The 21373-nt window shown below is 46.5% G+C and overlaps 1 protein-coding gene across 1 annotated transcript in view; it reads right to left on the reverse strand.

The window, feature by feature from the left end:
* The window catches only part of LOC135397262 (inactive tyrosine-protein kinase 7-like), a 59878-nt gene that overhangs the window by 33647 nt on the left and 4858 nt on the right, over positions 1 to 21373 (reverse strand). Inside the window, exon 2 of the mRNA XM_064628713.1 lies at positions 11111 to 11422. Coding sequence (XP_064484783.1) covers positions 11111 to 11422 — 312 coding nt within the window. The remainder of the gene's footprint in view (positions 1 to 11110; positions 11423 to 21373) is intronic.

Genomic DNA, 21373 nt, shown 5'->3' on the forward strand with positions numbered 1-21373 from the left:
TGTTGCGTGGTATTTTTGAGAACAGAAAGTGAAAGTTGTAGGCGAATCAGGGCAATTCAACGTAGAAGGACAAACACGACGCAAGCCTCACAACGCGCAGTCGCATACTTCGGCTGAATGATGAAAGTTGAAGAAAGTGAAGCTTTCATGAAGATGAGAGATGAAAGTCACTGAAAAGGTTACCCTTTCATCCCCTTCGACCCTTTCTTCCCTCCGGGCTGTTGACCCACAATTCGCATGAACCTTTAAACACGTCACACCTAACCCTTTAAATACCATGCCAATGATGAGGGCGGTGCCCAGAAGAGGAACAGTCTCTGTTCGAAATATCAGCGGCTTCTGTCCTGAGGCAACTCCCTTCCTACTGAAAAGGTTAGCCAGCTGTAGGACTCGAACCCACATCTTCTGGATTGCCGGTCCAGGGTGCGTAATGTGGGTGCGTCATCATCATTTCATGTTCATGTTGAAGTTTTCATGTTTCTTCTCAGATTCACTGTCTCGAACAGGCTGAATTATACGTGTAGATTTACTAAGCGTAACATTGGAAACGAGTTTCATCATAAATATGTAGGACATATCTTCTCAGCGGTAACAGTTTATTAATGCCGACTCCCTTTTTGGCGCCTTCTAGCAAATAAGTCTCTGTCTCTAGTAATTCTTACCCCTATCCCCCATTCCAAAGAACCCCCCCCCCTTTACCTCCTTCTTACCACCTAATCTAATCGCTTCTAACGAGATAAACCGCGATGTCAAAACCTTTCCACCTAAGGCGTCATAATCGATGCGGCTGATGAAGCTAGTGGGGAGCGATTCCCCCCGCGAGCCGAGATGGGCTGCGGCTACGACCGCGGCTATTCATCAAACACCGGCCAGCTCACCGCCAGAGGGAGGGATTGCTTTGATGTACAGAAGCCACGCTGAAGAGGCAGAAATAGAATCCTGCATTACCGCGCATCGACCCTGCCACGCTGAGTTTTCGGCTGGTCATCTCGTGGGGCTCCAACGGCCCGCTTGGTCGTGGCAGGTGCGCAGTAATGAAGCAAGAGCGAGTGGTTTTTCAGAGCAAGTTTAATTTATACTGCATCCTGAAAGGAATCGATATGTCAGAACGGGAAATAATGTATAAAACGAAATAAACCATGCAAACTGAATGCGCCGCATGACAAAAAGTCCTGCACACACAACCACCATCACCTTTATGAATCACCCTGGCCTTATCTCTCCTTTTTACGACCACCGCGGTTCGGTAGTTAACTCTAAAAATGCACCTAGCACGCGCCCAGATACTACTCCGGCCCCAGTAGGAGGAATAAAACAACAGCGCTGCCGATGACAGCGCCGCCTACGGGCCATCCATCAAGGGGGTCTTAACCCTAAGCCCCAACTCCCCTGACCCATTCCGAAACTCCCCACGTCTTGGTTTCCCCCCTCGATTACCAATATCGCGCACATGATATCTGCCACTGATGGCGCGCGCTGCATGCCGGGACACGGAGGAGGGGGAGGAGGGGGGAACGTGACTCAGACGGGTCGTTTCCGAAACCGATTTCCAAGAATGAATCGCAGTCACTCTCCCTTCTGCACCACATTTTCTTCTGATAGAAATACGAAAATGTAGATGGTAGAAAAAAAAGAGGAAAAAAGAAAAGCCGGATACCCAGCCACAGAAGACAAGAAGCATTTATAACACTTGTACAGTTTGTCGTCTGCAAATGTGTTCGTCTGCGATATAACAGTTTGTCGTCTGCTAATGTGTTCGCCTGCGATATAATAATGGAAAACACAGAGCATTTATATCATCCGCCACAGCATGCCGTCTGCTAATGTTTTCGTCTGCGAAATAACAATGGTCAACAGAGAGCATTTATATCACTCGCCAGGGTGTGTCATCTGCTAACGCTGTCGTCTGCGAAAAACAGACACCGCGCCAAGAACGCGGCTGGTCACGCACGTCCGTCACGACATTACCATCTGCAACATATTGCTGCTGCAAGGCAGCCAATTCGAGTGTATTTAATCCAGACAACAACGCCGCCTACACAAACTGCAGACAAATTGACAAAAGCGTGAAAATTTCGCCTGTGCTTTCCATCTGTATCTGTACAAACCTACAGAAGACAATGAAATAAAAGCAACAGGATAACAGAACCCAACCGAGAAATGTCTAAAAGCTGCGTACACAGGGCATTTATATCACTTGCCACGATCGTCTGACGCCTTTGTGTCGTCTGCTTCGGAACAGCACCGTTGCAGACGACACGAAGGCGTCAAGCCAACTCGATTCAAACAACATGTTACAAAAGAAACATTGACAACGGAGAGCTACTTTATGAGAGCAAACTATTCAGACTTAAAGGGGGCACCGGCATTAGAGCGGCAGACGACACACATCGATACTTGAGGGACGCTGATGGATCATTCCTGCAGGAGATTGCACGGCCACCTGGCAACCTCGTCTACCACGTTCCTTTGAGAGAACGTTTCAGAAGCCGCAAAGGAGCAATATCCTCCAAACCATGCGTCTCTCGTCTGCATTGAGGAAAGGGGGCTTCGTTCTTCTCCGAATTCATCCGGAGAAAATGTCATTACGGCCGTTAACGATGCTGTCACTCCCTGCTGAGCGAACTAAAACCGACTCTTCCTTCATCTTTCTCTGTGTGTGTGTGTGTTTTTTTATGTATAATCATCTGAAAACGGAATTCATATGTTCATAACCCTGTGGTAGCGGTGGTGGTACTGCCCTGTAGTACATCTTTAAGCCTTACTTCATCCAGTCATCGTTGGGTCGTGCGTTGTCCATTTGGGCAAGAAATCGGCTGAGTAGCCAAGATGGTCATACCCGTCAAGTCATACACACCATGATAACTACCTCTAGCTCGTTCTTCCTCCTGCTGTTCTCTCCTTATACATGCCTCTTATAGCAACCGTTGCTTCGCAGTGTTAGCTGGAAATAAAGACGACAAGGAAGTCATTCGTGGGTCGTTCTCTGAGCGACGTCTCATGCTCTCGAGCGACGAATCTGGGAACCATTACCAAAAGCAAAAACAGACAAAAAAAAAGCCACCGTATAAGCGGACTGAAACGATCAACTTGATGCTGTTGCTTAAAAAAACGTAATCGTTACACAAACAATAACACACAAAAAAGGCTAACTGTAAAAACTGCTTAGACTACCTAATTACTTTTCGCGTTAACCGAAATTTATCTTTAAGTGCTTACTCAAGGAGCAGAACAAAGTGCCTAAACACAGTGTGTCCCACATAACGCGTTCTTAAAGGGACAGTCGCATTCTCCGAGGTCAATTTCGAAACTAATGCGAATTCCAATTCCTTGCCGACCACTGAAGTGGGCCCGAAAATACCATTTCGATCATGCAAACAAAAATCTATACTTGTCCGAAAAATATGCGGTCAACGGTATTTATCTTCGGGCAGCTTTTGCCACGACTTGCGTCGGTTTTTATTTAGCGTTGTTTCGCGGGAAGTTTAATTGTCAGAATTGAACTTGAAATTTTGTCAAGTCAAGGCAACGTCTCTTCCTTTTTTCTTTGCCAGAAATAGACAGCCCATGTAAGAAATATACCCCGACCCATTCAAAGACACGTTCCTTGTTCCACTGGCAACAGCCGAAAAAACAAAAAAAAAGAGAAAAAAAATCGAAAATCGTCGCTTTGATGAAGTCCCCTTCAGCTTCCTCTCAGTGTCACACCAGCCGATGACGCTGATAATAGCAGCCTTGTATCGTGTCGTTTCTCCTACATCAGTCTTTCCTCACAAAAAAGCCAATCAAAACCGACGCAAGACGTGGCAAAAGTCCCCAGATGATAAATACCCATGACCGCATATTTTTCAGAGTAGTAGAATTTTTTACAAGAATTAATAACACATTAGGTGAAACGCCCTGTACAAACATATAACATAATTACTGCCTAAACATGTTTACAGTTTCCGAAAGCAAAAGCAGACGACACAGACGGACACGGTCCACCTCCCTCTAGGGTCCAAAGTCTGAAACACAAATGGTGCGCTTCGTGTTCTGCCTCAGTGACCAGACGGGCTGCTACTTCCATTTCTCTCTTTCGCGGGGGATAACGGATAGAACCTATTTTTAAACGTGTCCAGCTCCCCTCGCTTTCTCTCTTCTCTCGAGAGTTCTCACACCACACGCACAGCGTTGTCAGACTGCAAAGAGTTGCCGCAGCTCAAGTGTAATGACCGCTAGACACGGAAAGCGTTTTGTTCTCATGCTGCTAACCCTGGGTGCTTGCGGGTTTATTCCGCACTGAATCGCTCGGCCGAGTCAGTTTCTAAGTATGCGCTTTCTTTACTTTTAATAGGCCTTTGTGTTTTGGGAGTTAGTGTCCTGCTTTTGTGGATTCATAAGGACAGCGGGCTAGCCTCGGTATTATTGCTACGCTGCTTACCAGATGTCGTAGTCGTAAGGAAGTACTTCAAGTTACTAGGCTATCGGTAGAACACGTTTGACTGTTCGGTACGGCTTAAAAGTGGTCAGCCTGTGAAATCCTGGCTTGCTACTCCACATGGCTACATTCCATACTGCGTCGTTGATAGTGCAAAAGCGCCAATAATTGTCTCGCACGAAAACAAGCCGCGGTAAATAAATCAGAGTGAATATGAAATTAATAACAAGGGCACGCGCTCTCAATCGGTGTTGTGCTGGCAACAACAACAACATCCGCTTCGTCTGCCTGAATATTCACCCTGGTAGTCGACAAAAGAGAGACGGAGCCAATTTTCGAATTCTCTCGCGCCATCTGGAGGAGACGACCCTCAGTAGGAAATAGAGTGGCGATAATCCTTGAAGGTCCTGTTTTTCCCTATATTTTTTTTTTTTTTTTTGTGCGAGTGAGGTACACTCTTAAAAATGAACTTCACCGCATAGCACGCTGCTAGCCAACCATCATCTCGAATGATATCGTTATCTGCCCTGATTTGTTGAAAACGGAAGGCGTACGCCTTTTCTGTGACACTTATGTTGTTCATAATTGTCACAAAAAAGGCGTACGCCCCCCGTTTTCAACAAATCAGAGCAGATAACGATATCATTCGAGATGATGGTTGGCTAGGAACGTGCTATGTGGTGAAGTTCATTTCTAAGAGTGTATATACCCTACTTCAAAACCCTCGCAGGTGACTCCCCTCTGCTGAATGAAGCCTCAAACAGCAGTGTTTCAAAACTGCCGACGAATAAAATTTTACTTTGGTTTCGAAATCGCGGTCGGACGAGATCGCTCCCTTTCAACGATCAACCCACAGCGGCTAAACTGCACCTATACCGGTGCCTCATGTTAGGCAAGCGGGGGAAACCTGAACCAGGAACACGATAACCGAAGGTACTCGTTAGCACCTCTTCGAACCGGAAATAGAACTCCGCACCAACACTTGCGCTTGGTTAATTTGTGCGTGTCGGTATATTCATCGAAGCGTTGTGCCCCCCCCATCAAGAACTTTCCCTTTTAGCTTCCGAGACTGACCACCAGAGGGATGTTATCAACGAAGGTTGGGCCAACCTGATTACTGCACCTCCGGGGACATTAGTCCCCTCTTCTAAGGAACGGGAGGGGGGGGGGTATATATATCATTAAGGGAGGTGGGGGACTATCTGTCTTCAGCCTCGGGAGAAAGATCTGCTTGTCTTGCACTACAGCTAAGTCAACTGTTCAGAATAGACGAGCCCAGCAGACTCCATAGTTCACTTATAGCCCTATACAATCAATGAAACAGTTCAATATAGTTAATGATTGAGTTCAACCTAGTTGAAAATAGTTGAATTCAACTTTTTTAACTGTTAAAAGTTCGGTTGAAGTGGATATACGTTAATAAAACTTGGCACGTTAGCTTCACAAACATATACGATTAAAGTCAGACAATCACAGGCGCGTGTTGTCACGTGACACGATAAACTTCCGGAAAGCGACTTCCGGTTAACTGAAGCGTTACAACCCGACTAGTACATCGGAAGCAGCTCGGACTCGACAACATTTCGAAACCCTCCTAACTCCGGTTACCGAACTAAACCTCACCGGAAATAAAAAAGGGACATGAAACGCCATTTCCGTTTTCTGTATCAAAACTGCCGACATGACGAGCTCCACCGAACCGTGCGACAGGATCCGACACGCTAAACAGAAGTCGAAAAAAAAAAAGAAAAAAAAAAGAAAGAAGAAAAAAAGCACAAGAACCACGCAGTGCATGAAGCTGACCGAAATGCGGAACCGGATATCAAGAACTCTAGTCTGTCAGCCACCAGGCGTTAACCCTAAAACCACTTGACATGTAAAACCGTGCGCTCGACTCAAAAAGAGAACGCCGTTCTGAGACTTCCTCGGAGTCCGCGATTTATGCGAATAAATTTAATTTATTATTATAATGAATGTTGTTATCGTAGAACTGAGCCAACACTCTGGCTTCCGCAAACAATATCTTTCCTTTTAATCGCGAAGGAAGACGGCCGCGTTACGCGCTCAAACTAGTTCCGCGCGGACGGGGTAATATTATGCATCGGGCACAGGCCCGTACTTGTCTTTCTTCATTTTTATTTATGCAAGTTCGTGCCCGTAAGTCAAACTTTAGGGTGAATGTTGTCCATTGTGTGCGGAGGAAGAATTTTTTTGAATTTCTTCAGCATATATTTCCGCTTAAGTGTATGCGTGTGTACGGCTGCGAAGTTGAATAAAAGTAAAATAATAAGACGCGGACAACAGATTACAGGGAAGTTAACAAAAACTAGTTTATTTAGTTGGTAATTTAACGCAAATGTTATATCTAAAGGTCAGTCCTGATGAAGGCAGTGCCACTGTCAAAACACGTCGACTTTTCTTTTATACGTCTGATAGTATATTTATAACATTTGCGTTAAATCACCCACTAAATAAACTAGTTTTTGTTAACTTCCCCGTAATCTGTTGTCCACGTCTTATTATTTTACTTTTATATACTATATATATAGTTGAAAACATAAATGCCTACGAACTTTATACAAATAACCATTCCTTACGCAGTCAGGAAACAGCGTTTAATCTGTGTTCTCAACCCCTGTAAGAATATCAAAGTATCAAAGTAGCTTCATTAGCTGGTTTGAGCCTACTCTATAAGGTCTACTGGCATCCTTGCCTTCATCAACTCTCTTGCTCATGCCGTATACTATCACCGCGAGTCAACTGGGGATACGAGCGGTGTACAGGCGTCGACAGATGGAGAGAATGGCTTGCGGGAAGATGGGGAGAGGTAGCCTGCGTCCTGGGCCGACTTCAGGAGGAGCAGTGTCCACCTCCGGCTCCAGGAAAACCAAGGAAGAACTTCTGACTCCAGAAAGCAACGCAAGTGGTGGCGGGATTCGAACCAACCACCTTCCAATCTTTAAAACGATTCGGGTGCTCCCATCAACGAGCGTTTAGCATGAACAAATGACAATATAGGCGTCATTAATAATTTCACATAGAGTAAACCTTAATAGATTGTCTCGACATGAGAGTGACCACAACCCACAAAAAAAAAAAAACATTCTGCTGTTGACAGGACAGCGACGAGGATACACGACGAGACAAAAACAAACACACGACATGGAAAGACAGAATGCCGTACATACATATAAAACAACCACACAAATACACACACACGCGCGCATCTTAGTCGTTTTGTATTTGTATTTTTTTATGAATCGTAACTCCAACCCTCCCGGAACAGAATAAGTTTCAATGAAAGAAAAGATACCATATAGTATCAAAAAACATAAAAACATACCCGCATAAAAACATAAAAAACGAAAGAAACAATAACCACCCCATAAGAGCTGTAGCATGATGTACGTATCTGCTCTCCCCCTTCTCACGCGGCTATAGGGAGAGAGAGAGAGAGAGAGAGAGAGAGAGAGAGAGAGAGAGAGAGATACAACTAGCGTCCTGTTCGAGGCATAGTCGAGCGTTTAAAATCGATTGCACTCTGCTCGTCTCGCGAAACCGTCTTCAATACACACCGAATGAGCTTCCGCCTCAACTCCTCTGAAGGGAGTGGGTGGGAAGCGGGGGGTTGAACTATCCCTCCTCCCCCTCTTCTTCTCTCTCTCTCACACACACACACACGGGACAAAACGAGAAGCATTGCAGTTGTTGCTGTTGTTGTACTGTTGTAGTACGGTATGTATGTGCGTGGAAGGTTATCGAAGCAAATAAAAAAAAAAGATGTGGAAGGAGTCTGACGGAAAGGGATATGCGGTTCATCATGAGGTTCGACTTCCCCTCTCTCTTTCTCTCTCTCTCTCTCTCTTGCAGAGCGGCTCGAGCAGATTCGGGATTGCGAGAAACGTGCAGTGTCAGCGGAAGAGTTTAGGGAAAGGGGGAAAGGAAGGGGTGGTAGAAGATAGGGGAAGCCGAGGAGGCAAGATATAAAAACGGGAAAATGGGCACGAGGTTCAAAAAGGGGTGAAAAGAAAAGGAAAGGTGTGTACGATATGGGGGAGGGGGAACTTTAAAAAAACTATTCGGAAATGATGAAATACTACATAGTGCACAACAGAGAGAGAGAGAGAGATAGGGGGAGGGAAATTATGCGTGATGAGTATAGAGAGAAGATTTTTAGGCACTAAAAACTGTGCTTTAGGCGCCTAAAGTGGGGTAAAAAGGCTAAAGGCACCTATTTTCTAGCAAAATGCACTAGCTAGTTAGGCTCTAGTTAAGGCACTAGTTAAAGGGCTCTAAAAAGGTTATTGGGGCAGTATCGCTTGCGTCGTCCTGCAAGTAGGACGCACCAGGTCGTTCCTCAGGAGTCGCATCCGCATCTTCTGCGATAATAGCTGACGCGAAATAAGATATTCCACCTTAGTTCATGAACTAAGCCTTGACATTAGTTCGTACTATGCAAATTTCAAGAAACATCGAAAGTTTGTACTTCCCAATAGAAGTAACTACAGGCGTCATGGGTAATCCACCCCCAAACATCAATTACGGCGGCAACTCGTAGGGAACGTTAGGTCTACAGTCACTGTACAGTAGTAGTACAGTCACTGTCACAGTGACTGTAGTTAGGTCTTAGAAGCTGTGAGCTGTCTCCTTGGTGAATGCATAAAAGCAGAAGTAACCAGGGTCACTTCTAAGTGTTCCGACGTAAAGTTCTTCCTGTCGCTGAGAATCGTTTTGTGCGCAGATAATAGTGAGGTCGAGTATATCGCACGCTGTCGCCTTTGCGTACGCTATCCACTGCGTACGCAAAGACAATAGCGTCTACGTATACACTAAAACTCACTAATGATCTAGGCGTTCGAAGCAAACCAGTGCGTGCTTGTACTACGAACATATCTGCGGGGCATTACTGTGTATTCCACGAGCGACATCCTCACGGAATATTCTAGTGGAAGAAAAAGTGAAAACGCTGCTCACAGAGATGAAGTTCCGTCCCGTGTTACGTTGAGCACACACACGGTGCGGAATACCGAGAGTGACGTACTGCGCACTTAGCAGACGACACTTCGCAGACGACACCGTCAGCGTGTTTTCCTGTCGACTGCTACGGAATATCTTGTGGCTGTGTGGGATATTCCCCACGGTTAGCAGTGCACGTGAACACTGGACGTTGAGCGCTCGCGGTCAGAAAGTTACTAGCCAGTTACTTTATGCTATCCAAGGGCATACTCAGTGAAGCGTGCGCTCGGACATCGGCTTCAACTGTCTTTCTGGAGAAAGACACCCGCGCAGTTCTAACGAAGGCGACTTCGTACACTGAGAAACTATACTGACGTCACGTATCGTTGGAGCACCGAAGCAAAGTACCGTACCGCCTCCAGCCATGTATATACCGGGTGTTTCACTGAGGTCCCCCGGCTGAATAATTCGTCAACAGGTGGCGCCATCGAGGAACTTTCTTTTCGGTAAAGAGCCCTGGGACATCGGCCGTGAACTGTGTAGCGAGCGGCTCATTTGTATACGCTAACTTTTAAATTTTAGTTCGCACGCTTTCAGAACCACTGTTTTACGTCCGTTCTCCGCTGTCGGCTTCATGGACAGCAGGCACGCATTGACAAAACATGCCATAGCCCCTACAGGCTTCGAAGAAGGCCTGGTCGGTTGCTTTTTTTTTTAGTTTTTTCAATGTTAGTTTTGAAAAAAAAAATTAGAAAATGTCCGTACGACAAAAAAAAAAAAAAAGAAAGAAAAGCACGAACGATACGCGTTTAAAAAGTCCTTTTGAACCTTATTCGTTCTTAGAACATTGTAAGGCACTATCTCGACGTTCCCCGAGATAAAGGCATATGCCTGAAAATCCGCTCTCTCATGAAGAGAAACAAAGGCAATGCTGCGAAGACATAGAAAAGGGCATAACAGACAAAAATATGAAATAAAAACACCTTGCGCTACCAAACTTTCCCCCCATTGTTAAGCGCAAAAATAGCGATAGGAAACAAAGAGAAATCGAGATTTAAAAAAAGGTAGGAAGGAAAATCGCTTTGTAAAGGCTTGAAATCTTCAGGGTCACGTCTACTTTTTTGCCCAAATCAAGCCAATACTCTACGTCGCCTTTACAAAGCGCTTTTCCTTCCTACCTTTTTTAGCTCTATTTCGCTTTGGTTCCTGGTTCGCTAGGGGAAAATTTTCATATTTTTGTCTGTTAGGCCCTCTTCAATGTCTTCGCAGCATTTGCTTTGTTGCTCATTACCAGAGGCCGGATTTTTCAGGCATATGTCGGCACAGTTCTCTTAGAAGTAGGCCCAGGAGGCAACATTCCCTCAGGGCGTGAGTCGTGACGTTGCCCACCTCTTTGAGACCAAGCTCAGAAGAGGGATGGCTCTTCTTTTTCTTTTTTTTTTATCTCACACTTTTATTCTCCGTCAAATTGAACAGTTCTACTTTTCTAACGGTATATACGCGCGTTGGTATGTAATAAAATATAGTATAAAAATACGGCTAGGTAAACGTGCTTTCCATCCAAGCATTATGCCCGTTTCATCATTTCAACGACCCACGTATCGCATACAAAAAAAAAAAAAAAAACCTCCGTGACGTCACATCTATCGCGTGATAGTTTCACGTTCCCGTGGACACGTGACACTCGCGCTGTGGGCGGTGCGGCTTTTCTGTGGGTAAGGAGTTTCTACTCACAGAAGATGTTGAGTTGGGCCCCTTGCGAAGCGATGGAGAAGCCCGTCGTGACGTTGGTGGCGATGCACTTGAACTCTCCCAGGTCCTTGGCGGGGTCCACCCGAGTGACGTGAAGTTCGGAACCGCGCTGAAATCGCCTCGTAGTGTTGCGGACGGGTTCGCCGTCCAACGTCCAGTAGAAGGCGACGCCCTGGCGATGGGAGACGTCGCATCGTAGCGTGGCGCTCTCGCCCTGAACGACGCTCACGTCAGCCGGCTGAGCGCTGAAGTAGAAGGCGTCGCTCTGACACAGAGTCCATCCTAAGCAGGACACTGGAGAAAAGAAAAGAAGGAACAGGCTCAGCAATGTGTCCTACTCACGACTTACTAGATTATAACGACCATGTCATAGGAACCCCTTCCCAGCGCCGCATTTGGAAGCGGTGGCGCTGCTCATTGGCCCAGTTATTGCTTTTCTTCAATTTCTTCAGTACTTTGTACTTTAGCTTACCTTAGTATTTTATATATTATTAGTATTATATATAGTATATTATATTACCTTAGGTACAAGCGGTGGATATCTCATGGAAGATATGTTACATTCTGAAGTTGATTATCATCATCATTATACGTGTTTTTATACGAGCTGTTGCTGTCGTCTGTTACGGTAGTCTACGTCCGCTTCTGCGCGTTCAAAATTCAAATTTCCATTGTCCAATCATGATGTAGATCTCGCGGGCAGATGAGTAGCGCCCCTAGCGGATCGTACGGACAGGCTCCTCACAGGGGTTGCCGATTATGACATGGTCGTTATAATCAGTAGATCGTGGTCCTGCCACGTAAGCGCGGCCGGTCAACGTAATGCATTTTTGCATTCCATAGCAGACGACACGTCGTCATTGACATTGTCGTCTGCTAAGTGCGCAGTATGCCATTCACGATATTTGGGCAACGTACGAATGCTCAACACAACACGCGGCGGAACTTCTGCTGCTTGAGCAGCTTTGCTTTTTCTTCCACTAGAACATTCCGTGATAAACACCGCTCGTCAGAGTGCACGGATAGGGGGCGGCTCGTATGGTGTCCTGGATCGACTCCAGGTGGAACTGTGCCCATAACTGTCCCGAGAGTCTCCGAGATAACCCCGGGGAAAATCGGTGAAAAAGATTCGAACGCACTACCTCAGAGTCTTCAGCATGACCTCGGACCAAAGAGCGATAATTCTGTATCCAAGGGGTCTGTACAGTAAGGAGTACAGTAAACAGTCTTCCATCTACAGGGAGTTTTAGAGAATCGTATGCGCCCTCCCGTTCAGACTCCGTACCGCTGTCAGCCAATCACGTGTCAGCAACGCGACGTCAGCCACTCCAAAGGAACCTGGCGATTGGCTTACGTTTTGGGACACGTCATCGCGAGACGTGTACGTCCACCTAAAAACTCGCCAATGTCTGCAACGGATGTACTAATCTGACGAACGGAGGTCCGCCTAACGACTATAGATGGCAGCACGAGAGATATCACGCGCTTACGACTACCAATGGAAATGTCCGTAGCTCTCGCCCATTTGACGTCAGAGGTTGACGCGCGCGAGCGCGCGTTCGAGGCTCCGTATCTTGTCAAGTGCGACGCGTAGAAAAATAGTCTCTCTCTAATCAATACTACGGCGTGCAGTACAATACGTGCACGATCCCCATATCAATCATATCACCACATCTATCAAAGAATCCCAACCCATTTAACTATGAACAAACAAACTCCCCACCCCAATTCATTGTGTGAACTACTTCCGTTCTCAACTATCCCGTTTCCCTATCCTACGTACGGGCAGCCCTAAAACTTGATGAACTTCTCGTCTCTAATCTCCGCAACTTGGGAGACAGTGTGACGCGTTAAGCCGCTTCTCGCCTAAAGCGCTTAGCGCCGCGCTAACGACCAGACGTGATGACGCTAAGACGTCGTCGACGACGACGACGTTAACATGGGGGTCACGACGTCCTGCTGCGGTCATTAGCCGCACTCGAGAGATTCGGGAAGAAAGGAGGCATTCGTAGAATGTCACGTAAAGCGGACATGGCCGGGGAGTTGCGGGAAATAAGTGTTCAAGGAGCGGCTGTTTCTTTTCCGTTATGTTTGCCGGTAGAGGGCAGCGTGGTAAGGCTCTGCTGTTGAATCCAGGTGGCGCTGACGCCGGATCACGTTGCACACTGACGGACGAGTTGCATCGCAGCTTACGGCCTGGGTTACGTCGGCATATATCTAGGGAGTGGCTTCTTCGGGTTAAATGCCTTTCACAAGAATGGCTTTCTCAGGTTCGGGGCTATTTTTAAGTATGTAATTCGGGGAGAAATCAGGCGATAATTGTGCCTTCGGGTGTTATCGAGTGTCTTTGTTCCTCCTCTTGTCCATGAAGTCCTTTCCTACTCCTTTTTTCCTTCTTCTTCTTTTCTTTCTTTTTTGGGTGACCTGCCAGCGGTATAGCCCCCGAAGGCATAGACAGTGACGCTGGCACACATGGGTGTATTTCTGGGAACGTAAATGACCCATTCTAACGTGTGTTCCACGTGGCGACCTTTGTTCGTCTTCAGTGGAAACGTCACTTGAGGATTTCATAGTGGATGGAATTCGGGGTGGAAATCGGGATTTAACTCGAATTGGCCGGAGGTCAGTTCGGGGGAGTGGGAGTAACCGGGCGGAATCGTGTCGAACCCGAAAAAGTCACTACATTATATCCTGTTATCAACCACCAACACCTTCACAATCGATTCGGCCACCCCCACTCACCGAGTACTTATCACATCGGAACAATCACTTTCGTGTCCCCTCGTTTTATGCTTCGTCTATGCACTATTATTATAATTCTTATCGTATATATATAGCGCGTAGATCTCGAGTGAATTCCGTCCCAATCGGTCTCCTCAATAAATCACGCTGTAATAAGCCCCGCGGAGGTGTGTCTATGTGGCACGCACGGGTCCCCCGCCACCCCTGTAATACTTGGAAAGAACGCAGGGGGGCGCTAGCTGCGATCATCGGGGAAGTAAGGTGAGAGAAAACATGTGCAACCTTGGAAGCATCACGCGTATAAAACACGTTCACACATAATGCGTGCGTCTGGGTATAGTCTAACTTTAAAGGGGCGGTCCACGGTGTGTGTGTGAGAGAGAGAGAGAGAAAGAGAGAGAGGAGGAACGGTAGAAAACGTGACGTTGCGTGTATAGCGGGAAAGGTCCGACAGCCGTTTGTGTTTGTTCCCAGGACCACATCTTTCACCCCTCCCTCGTGTTGTCCAATCAAAAATATTTTTATTTACATTTATTTGAAAGGCAGTGTCCGATACACGCACTGTCGCCTCGTGTGGAATATTGACACGTCATTAATCGTGCAATGCACTGTCAATACTGTGTACGTACACATAAAACGTAAATACAAATATGTACATTAATGTAAATAAAATGTGTAAGTGAACGTCTACTAACAAGACTATCAGACGTATCAGTAAAAAAAAAAGAAGAAAAAGAAAAGAAAAACGCATCGCGAAAGATAAACTCACCATCACGTCACACGGATGTCGAAAACCTCATTTCTGGATTGGTGTCTGAACCATGCTGCGCCAACCACACGTTCATCTCACTATACTAACGCCCCTATATTGACAAACACTTGAGCACTCAACATGCGAATATTGACCATTTCTTGACATGTCGCCTTAACAAGAATTCCCTCGATAACTGCACTGACGATATAACGATATGCCCTCCGAGTGGGTTCATTTCAACCTTAACGTCATTTAATTACTAGAACTGACAGTTATCCCAAAGCCCTAATTGCCGCGACGTTCCTGACAGATCCGACACGGCTCAATAACTACCTCTTCCGAGGGGACATATCCAATGTCTCACCATACTTCAACGCGCTATTACGATGATCGTTCTAAGCGGACTAGCGCGGCAGCATCGCTAATAATGTCACGCCTCAATATGACGTCTTCGTCGACATAACATTCGTATGTGTCTGAGTTAGATATGACTTCTTCGTGTTAATGTCACTCGCAAAAATTTTGAAGAATAAAATTTCGTGCGCTACTTCTGAAAACTTTTTTTTTTCATTCCGTCGTAGGTCCGTGGTTCGATTCACGTCGCTGCCGTGCTTTTTCGACGAGTGTCATATTACGGAAGTTTTTATTGCGAAGTGACCGAGTGTTTTTTTGTTGTTGTTTTTTTCACGATTCATTCCCACATAATAGCACCAAGCGGCATTTTTATACGCTTTTTTTTTTTTTTTGCGCACAGTGAGTCTGCCAACGTATAAATTTGGTTCCCAGACACTATTTTTATTCATTTTACGTTTATTGCAAACACCGACCTTCGCCTGGTAACCCTGTATGCATACTGTATATAAATATATCTCACGCTACAGCGAAGCAGCATATATCGTAAAGCACAGGCAGAAAAAAAGAAGGGTACCAGCCGCTAATCAAAACCCCCTTTCCCCCCATACAACGCACGTGCACAAATTGCAGCCACATCCAACTTTGACAGAACACAGCCGACTGTCAGTGAGCGCTCACTCGTAAAAAGAAAAAGAAAAAGAAAAAAAAGAGGCTCGTTAGAGACCGTTTACATACCACATCCGGGCATCTTCCTTCCCCTATACTAAGCGTAAGGGCGGGGGGAGGAGGGAGGTTGGTACCCCCTTCCAGCTTTTATTACTGCCATGCCGTGCACACTACAGCAGCCGACTGCAGGGTCCAACCGTACGCACAGTGCAGCTATTTACGACATGTACGACGATGTGCTTGGATTAGGCTTCCAACCCCTCTCTCCTCCGCTAAATAACAAAACTTTAGGGAGCCGAGAGGGCGCACGTGGTGGGTACATGGTTGCCAGACGCGGTTCTCAGGACTACCCTACCGCGTCGTGAGGCGCATGACATATATATATATACAAGGTTCCCTTTACGACAGCGACTGTACAAACAATATTAAAGGTAGAGAGAGAGTGTGCGCCATAATTTTTTTGGGTACAAAGTTCAGGCTGGGGTTTCGGGGGTTCAAGAGGTTCCCCCGTGTTCCAAACAGTCTGGTCTTCACTCTCTCCACCATAAACAGGTCAATAAAGCTGCTCTTCCACGCTACACTGTGATTTCCTAAAACAACGGCGTATAAGAAAAATATTTCCGTAATATTCTCAACCGATCACAGGTTCTGAACAGCAGCACTCACCGCGAGCGGCTTCCGGCTTTTTGCTCCCCTGCCAGCTTGCAGAGCCACAGACAGGAGCAACGGTTTTAGTGTTTGTGTGTTTCTATATACCCCGGTCTCGGGGTTCGTTATGGAGTTTAGTGGACCGGTACGCTTTCACGGTAACGGTACCGAAAACGTGATAATGCGTTATCCCTTTGGAGCGGCTCACCATCACGCTGATCTTTGACTCATCATCGACAGCTTTCTTTACCGTGCATTCCCACGAGCGACATATCCTCACGGAATATTCTAGTGGAAGAAAAAACGAAAACACTGGGTTATGTTGAGCATACACACGGTGAGAATATCGGGAGTGGCGTACTGCTCTCTTTGCAGACGACACTTCGCAGACGACACGGTCGCCGCGCGTGTTCGTGCCGTCTGCTACGGAATATCTTGTGGCTGTGTAGCAGGATATTCCCTACGGTTAGCAGTGTACGTGAAGACACGACATTGAGCACTCGCGCTCACGTGACTACAGAAAGCTGTTACTGTCCCTAGTTTCGTAGTGTTAGTCGCCAACGGTAGCAACCGGTCCCGTACTTTTCAGAAACTGCCTAAACAGTCGTCTCTTTTATCTCGGTCGCAGAGCCCGATGACATCAGCAGAGGTGTTCCTGCTAATGCTTACGTCGTTCAACATGCGCAAACCGAATGTGTACAGGTAGTTTTTTTTTTTTTCTTCTTGTTTTATCTCCAAAGCTACGAGGCTTTGCTGAACGGAAGTTCGCAAACGAGACCCGGCGGTGCGTCAAAAATTCGGACAAAATTTTACCCGCTACAGCGAGTCATCCGGTAGACTCTCAGCTTACTGACCCCTAGGTTGCGGGTTCGAACCCGGCCGAGGACGTCAGCAGCAACTTGGTGAGATGTACAAGATACCACGAAAAGTGACTGAAATACTATTAAATACCAAACAGCAGAGTAGTGAATACTGAAAAAAAAAAAAAAAGTGTTCGAGATACTATGACAAATACATTTGGAACAAGTAAAATACTAACAAAGCTATTTAGTCAACTAAAAGCATTTAGTATTTTGAGCATACGGTACCGCGGCGCGCACAGGTCTGGTATACAAGTATTTCGGACGAGTCATCCTGCGGCATGAACGTCATGGCTGTCTTGTGCCGAAAACGTCGTGCAGGCAAGAACATCCCGCCGACCGATCCCTTATCGTCACGATTGTCTCGAACTCAGAACAAACGAATAAATAAATATATTTCACGAATCATGCTCGAGTCATCCTTCAGCTCACCAACGATATATAATCTCCCGTCAATCCGACTCGTGTTGTTCGACGACAGCTCCAAGATCTGTCACGTTAAAAGTACCGACTACGTCTTCTACTTAATTGACGCTATATACATTTCGCACTGAAATCACTGCCGCAATACATCGTGCTAATAACGGGATACCGCTCGGCATTCCAGCACAACTATAGCTATAGGTAGGCAGACCGACTGAACACCTCCGACTCATCGTCCGATAATTGCAGGGTTGCCAGACAACCGTGATCATTAGCGATGTACAGCGGTATACATCTGAAGGGACACTCTCCAACCGATTGTATCTCATTACGGCCGATAATCATTTAATCCTCAAGTGTCTGATTACGGCCAAAGTCTCAATACGACCGAAGGTAGTCTCATTACGGCCGAAGGTGGCTCGTCTCACAACGGCCAAATGTCAAAATGTGTATTGTAACCTGCATTGATATGCAATGTTACAGCCAGGTATGGATATACATTCGGCCGAAATGAGACTACCTCCGGCCGAAATGAGATATTGGCCGTAATGAGGTACTTGGGGATTAAAGGATTTTCAGCCGTAATGAGACTTCGGTCGTAATGAGATGTTACCCTCCAACTGTCCCGCGGTGCTGGAATTGTACGTATCTGTCTCCAAGGTATTGGGCTGACGAGGTACATATATATAAAAATTCGCTTTCAGATTGTCGGCGTCCTCCACCGGAATCGAACCAGAGACCTCGGGACAGTGGACTTCGCTCCCAAGTTAGGCCGGATAAATGTAAAAGAGTGAGAGGTGGTGGGTTCGTATCTCACTAAAGGTCGGTGTTGTATGCCCGGCAAACTTTCCCGACGGACGTCCGACACAGTTCCCCCTGAAGTCCTATTATCCCTCCCTCTTTCCCACTCTACTTCCTGTTGTCCTCTCTCCATCTGTCCGCGTGTGTACGCCGCTCACAGCCACAGTTGCTTCGCGGCGCTGACAAGGAAGTTTTTTTCTTCTTAATCATCCCGCTGCGGGCGTCACGGCAGGTTTCTCCGCACGTGATGCGACCGCGGGAGGGGTCACGTGCTTGCGAGGACCAATAGGAATGGGTCTCGCGCCCCTGATGTCAGAGCTCGACGCCGAAGTATGTGCAAGGCGCTTTGTATCTGACTAACTGCAACAAGTAAATTAATTTTTAAAAAAAATCGGTGTTCTGGCGAGCAATACAATGTGTGCATGATGTAATGAGACACACGTACCAAAACATCACAACACCCTTTAACGTACACCGAAAAATCTCCGACACGCGGCATTGAAAACCATAGGGATCGGAAGCGAAGCTGAACCCGAACCGAAAACCGCTAAAAACCCGCATTTTTCGCTGAGCCGGCACTGAACCGAACCAAAATTTTTTTTTCTCTCTCTCTCGCGTTGAACCGTAACGGAACTGAACAGAAATAAATTTAGGCAATTACCGGTTCTGCGAAACGGTTCAGACGTAATGTGCGTTGTATGAGAGACCTGAACTTCTACGATTTTTACACAGCGAATTGAGCAGCGTTGCTGAAACAAATTCGAAACCGAACACTGAACAAAACAAAACTGCAATCCAAGTGAGCGAAGTATTTCCTCCTAGCAGCTACACTCTAAGAAAAAAAGGTGTACTTTTACTCCTTTTGGGGACTAAATGCATTGCCACAAAAAATAGTCCCTTTCGGGAGTAAATGCACGGGAGTAAATGAACGTCACAGCGTGGAGACTGCATTTCACGCGCTGTTGTAAGAGTCCCAGGTACATAATTGGTGTGCATGCATGGAAATACTTTGAAGCAAACTGTCAGCCGTGATATATCGAGTTATATAAAATCTTACGCCATACTATGGCACATTTTGCGAAGAAAGATGCGCTAACTGTTTCTTACTCTGTGTGGCTGGAAAATTGCTACGTTGTCTGAGTTATACAGCCTTATGTCGTTCAAATTGACCACGGGCACATATTTACCTAGACTGTTGCATTCAGGAGACGAGTCGTGAAGTTTAGTGACAATTTGCAGTCCTGGGGAGTAAATGTCGGGACTAAATGTCGGGTTAGGGGACTAAAATGGGGAGTAATTGCAGACTAGGGGAGTAGAAAAAATTACTCCCCGTCTTACTCCTTTTTTTCTTAGAGTGTACTGCGTTCATTCAGTTGGTCCTTTTGGCAGTTGTAGGCTTCCTTGTACGCGATTTTTGTCGTCCATCAACCCCAAGTTTCGATTTCGGACTGTGAATTGCTGTGCAACTGTGCCTGAACGGCTGTGCAACAGGTATATACGGTGAGTGAACATAGAGAGTACAGTATATATGCTAACGTAAAGTTGCACCTGAAATGCAGATCTGTAGCACGCAGTGTTGCTGAGAAACACTGCTGTGTCGGAAACAACAAAAGTACATGTGTGTTGTTTGAGAATCGTACGGATGCTTGCATTTTAACCCACGGCAATCCGCTCAAAGTTCACTTTTCTGAACTGGTTCGAACCCATATTTTGCGCTGCTGCGGAGCTGAACCCGAACAGAACCGAGAAAAAAAAATAACGGTTCCGATCCCTGTTGGAAACAATGCTGTTCGTGCACACATTTCCGCTTGGCTCTGGACACAACCTCGGGAAACGTCAGGCTACAACGTTCGGTGCGTATCACCACCTTTTTTTATTGCTCACTGCCTATATCTTTTCCTTATCTCGTACACAGGCGATAAAACCGATGCACGCCCTGCAGCGAGTGGCCCAATTGATGTCGTATATTCTGTATAGCGGCGGATCAAAGCGTTAGCCGTATGGAAATAAAAACCGGTTTTAACTCCGCGCTTATCGGGCCGACATTTATATATAGGCGGACAACGCGCGCTCCGAAAACTATCTGGAAAGATTTACGGAGGGCTGGCTGTTAAACAAGCTGTTGGAGTCGAGGAATGGCGAACGTGCACGCGACATAAAAGTCGAGCATGCGATGAAAAAGAAAAAGAAATGAAGAAGAAGAGCAGCAAACAGAACCTAGAACGACAGTCGGATGTCGCGACAACTTTTTTTTTCCCACCGCGAGTCAACTGTAGCTAGACAGCAGGAAGGAGCAGGAACACGGGCGTACCGAGGAGGAGAGGGGGGGGGGGGGGGGCAAGGGGTCCCGTGCCCCCCTGGAGCTCCAAGGTCACTTGTGGAAATTGCCCTCTTTACACACAGGTCGTCATGATTTATGCTCAGATGTCGTCAAAAAAATCTGAACCTTATTCACCAGATCAGCTGTATATCAAGAGCACGACCTACTACTATACTAGAGACCTGGCCATCCGCAAAGCTCCCAGCACCGGGGTAGTAGTTCTGACAATCGCCGCTTGGCTATGGGATTTGGCGCTAGCTCGCACTATCCGTTACCACGTGACTAGCCGAAACCGCGGCAATACATGGTAGGCTGTGTTGACGACGACGAAGCAATAAGTGTAGCGCGTGCTTAGCAACAGCCTGTGTAGCATGAAAGACGGTGGCAAGAGTGACAGCGTCATTCCCTCTCCCCAATAATGCTATGTGGCGCTTGCAGTGGCCACTACCGTAACTATCCCATGACCCGGCTCTCCCATAGGCGATCTCCAGTTGTTCAGGTCTCTAGTATAGAGTAGGTCGTGATCAAGAGGTTTCAAGTGTCGTCATCTATTATCTTGTGTCCATTGGTTGAACGCTTTGTCCCTGACCCCCCAGAAACTCATTGCCCCCCCCCCCCCACACACACACACTTGGAAAAAATCATTGGAACTCCCATGAGTGGGAGTCGGAGGCGGT

The sequence above is a fragment of the Ornithodoros turicata genome, chromosome 6 (genome assembly GCF_037126465.1).
Source record: "Ornithodoros turicata isolate Travis chromosome 6, ASM3712646v1, whole genome shotgun sequence".
NCBI lineage: Eukaryota > Metazoa > Arthropoda > Arachnida > Ixodida > Argasidae > Ornithodoros > Ornithodoros turicata.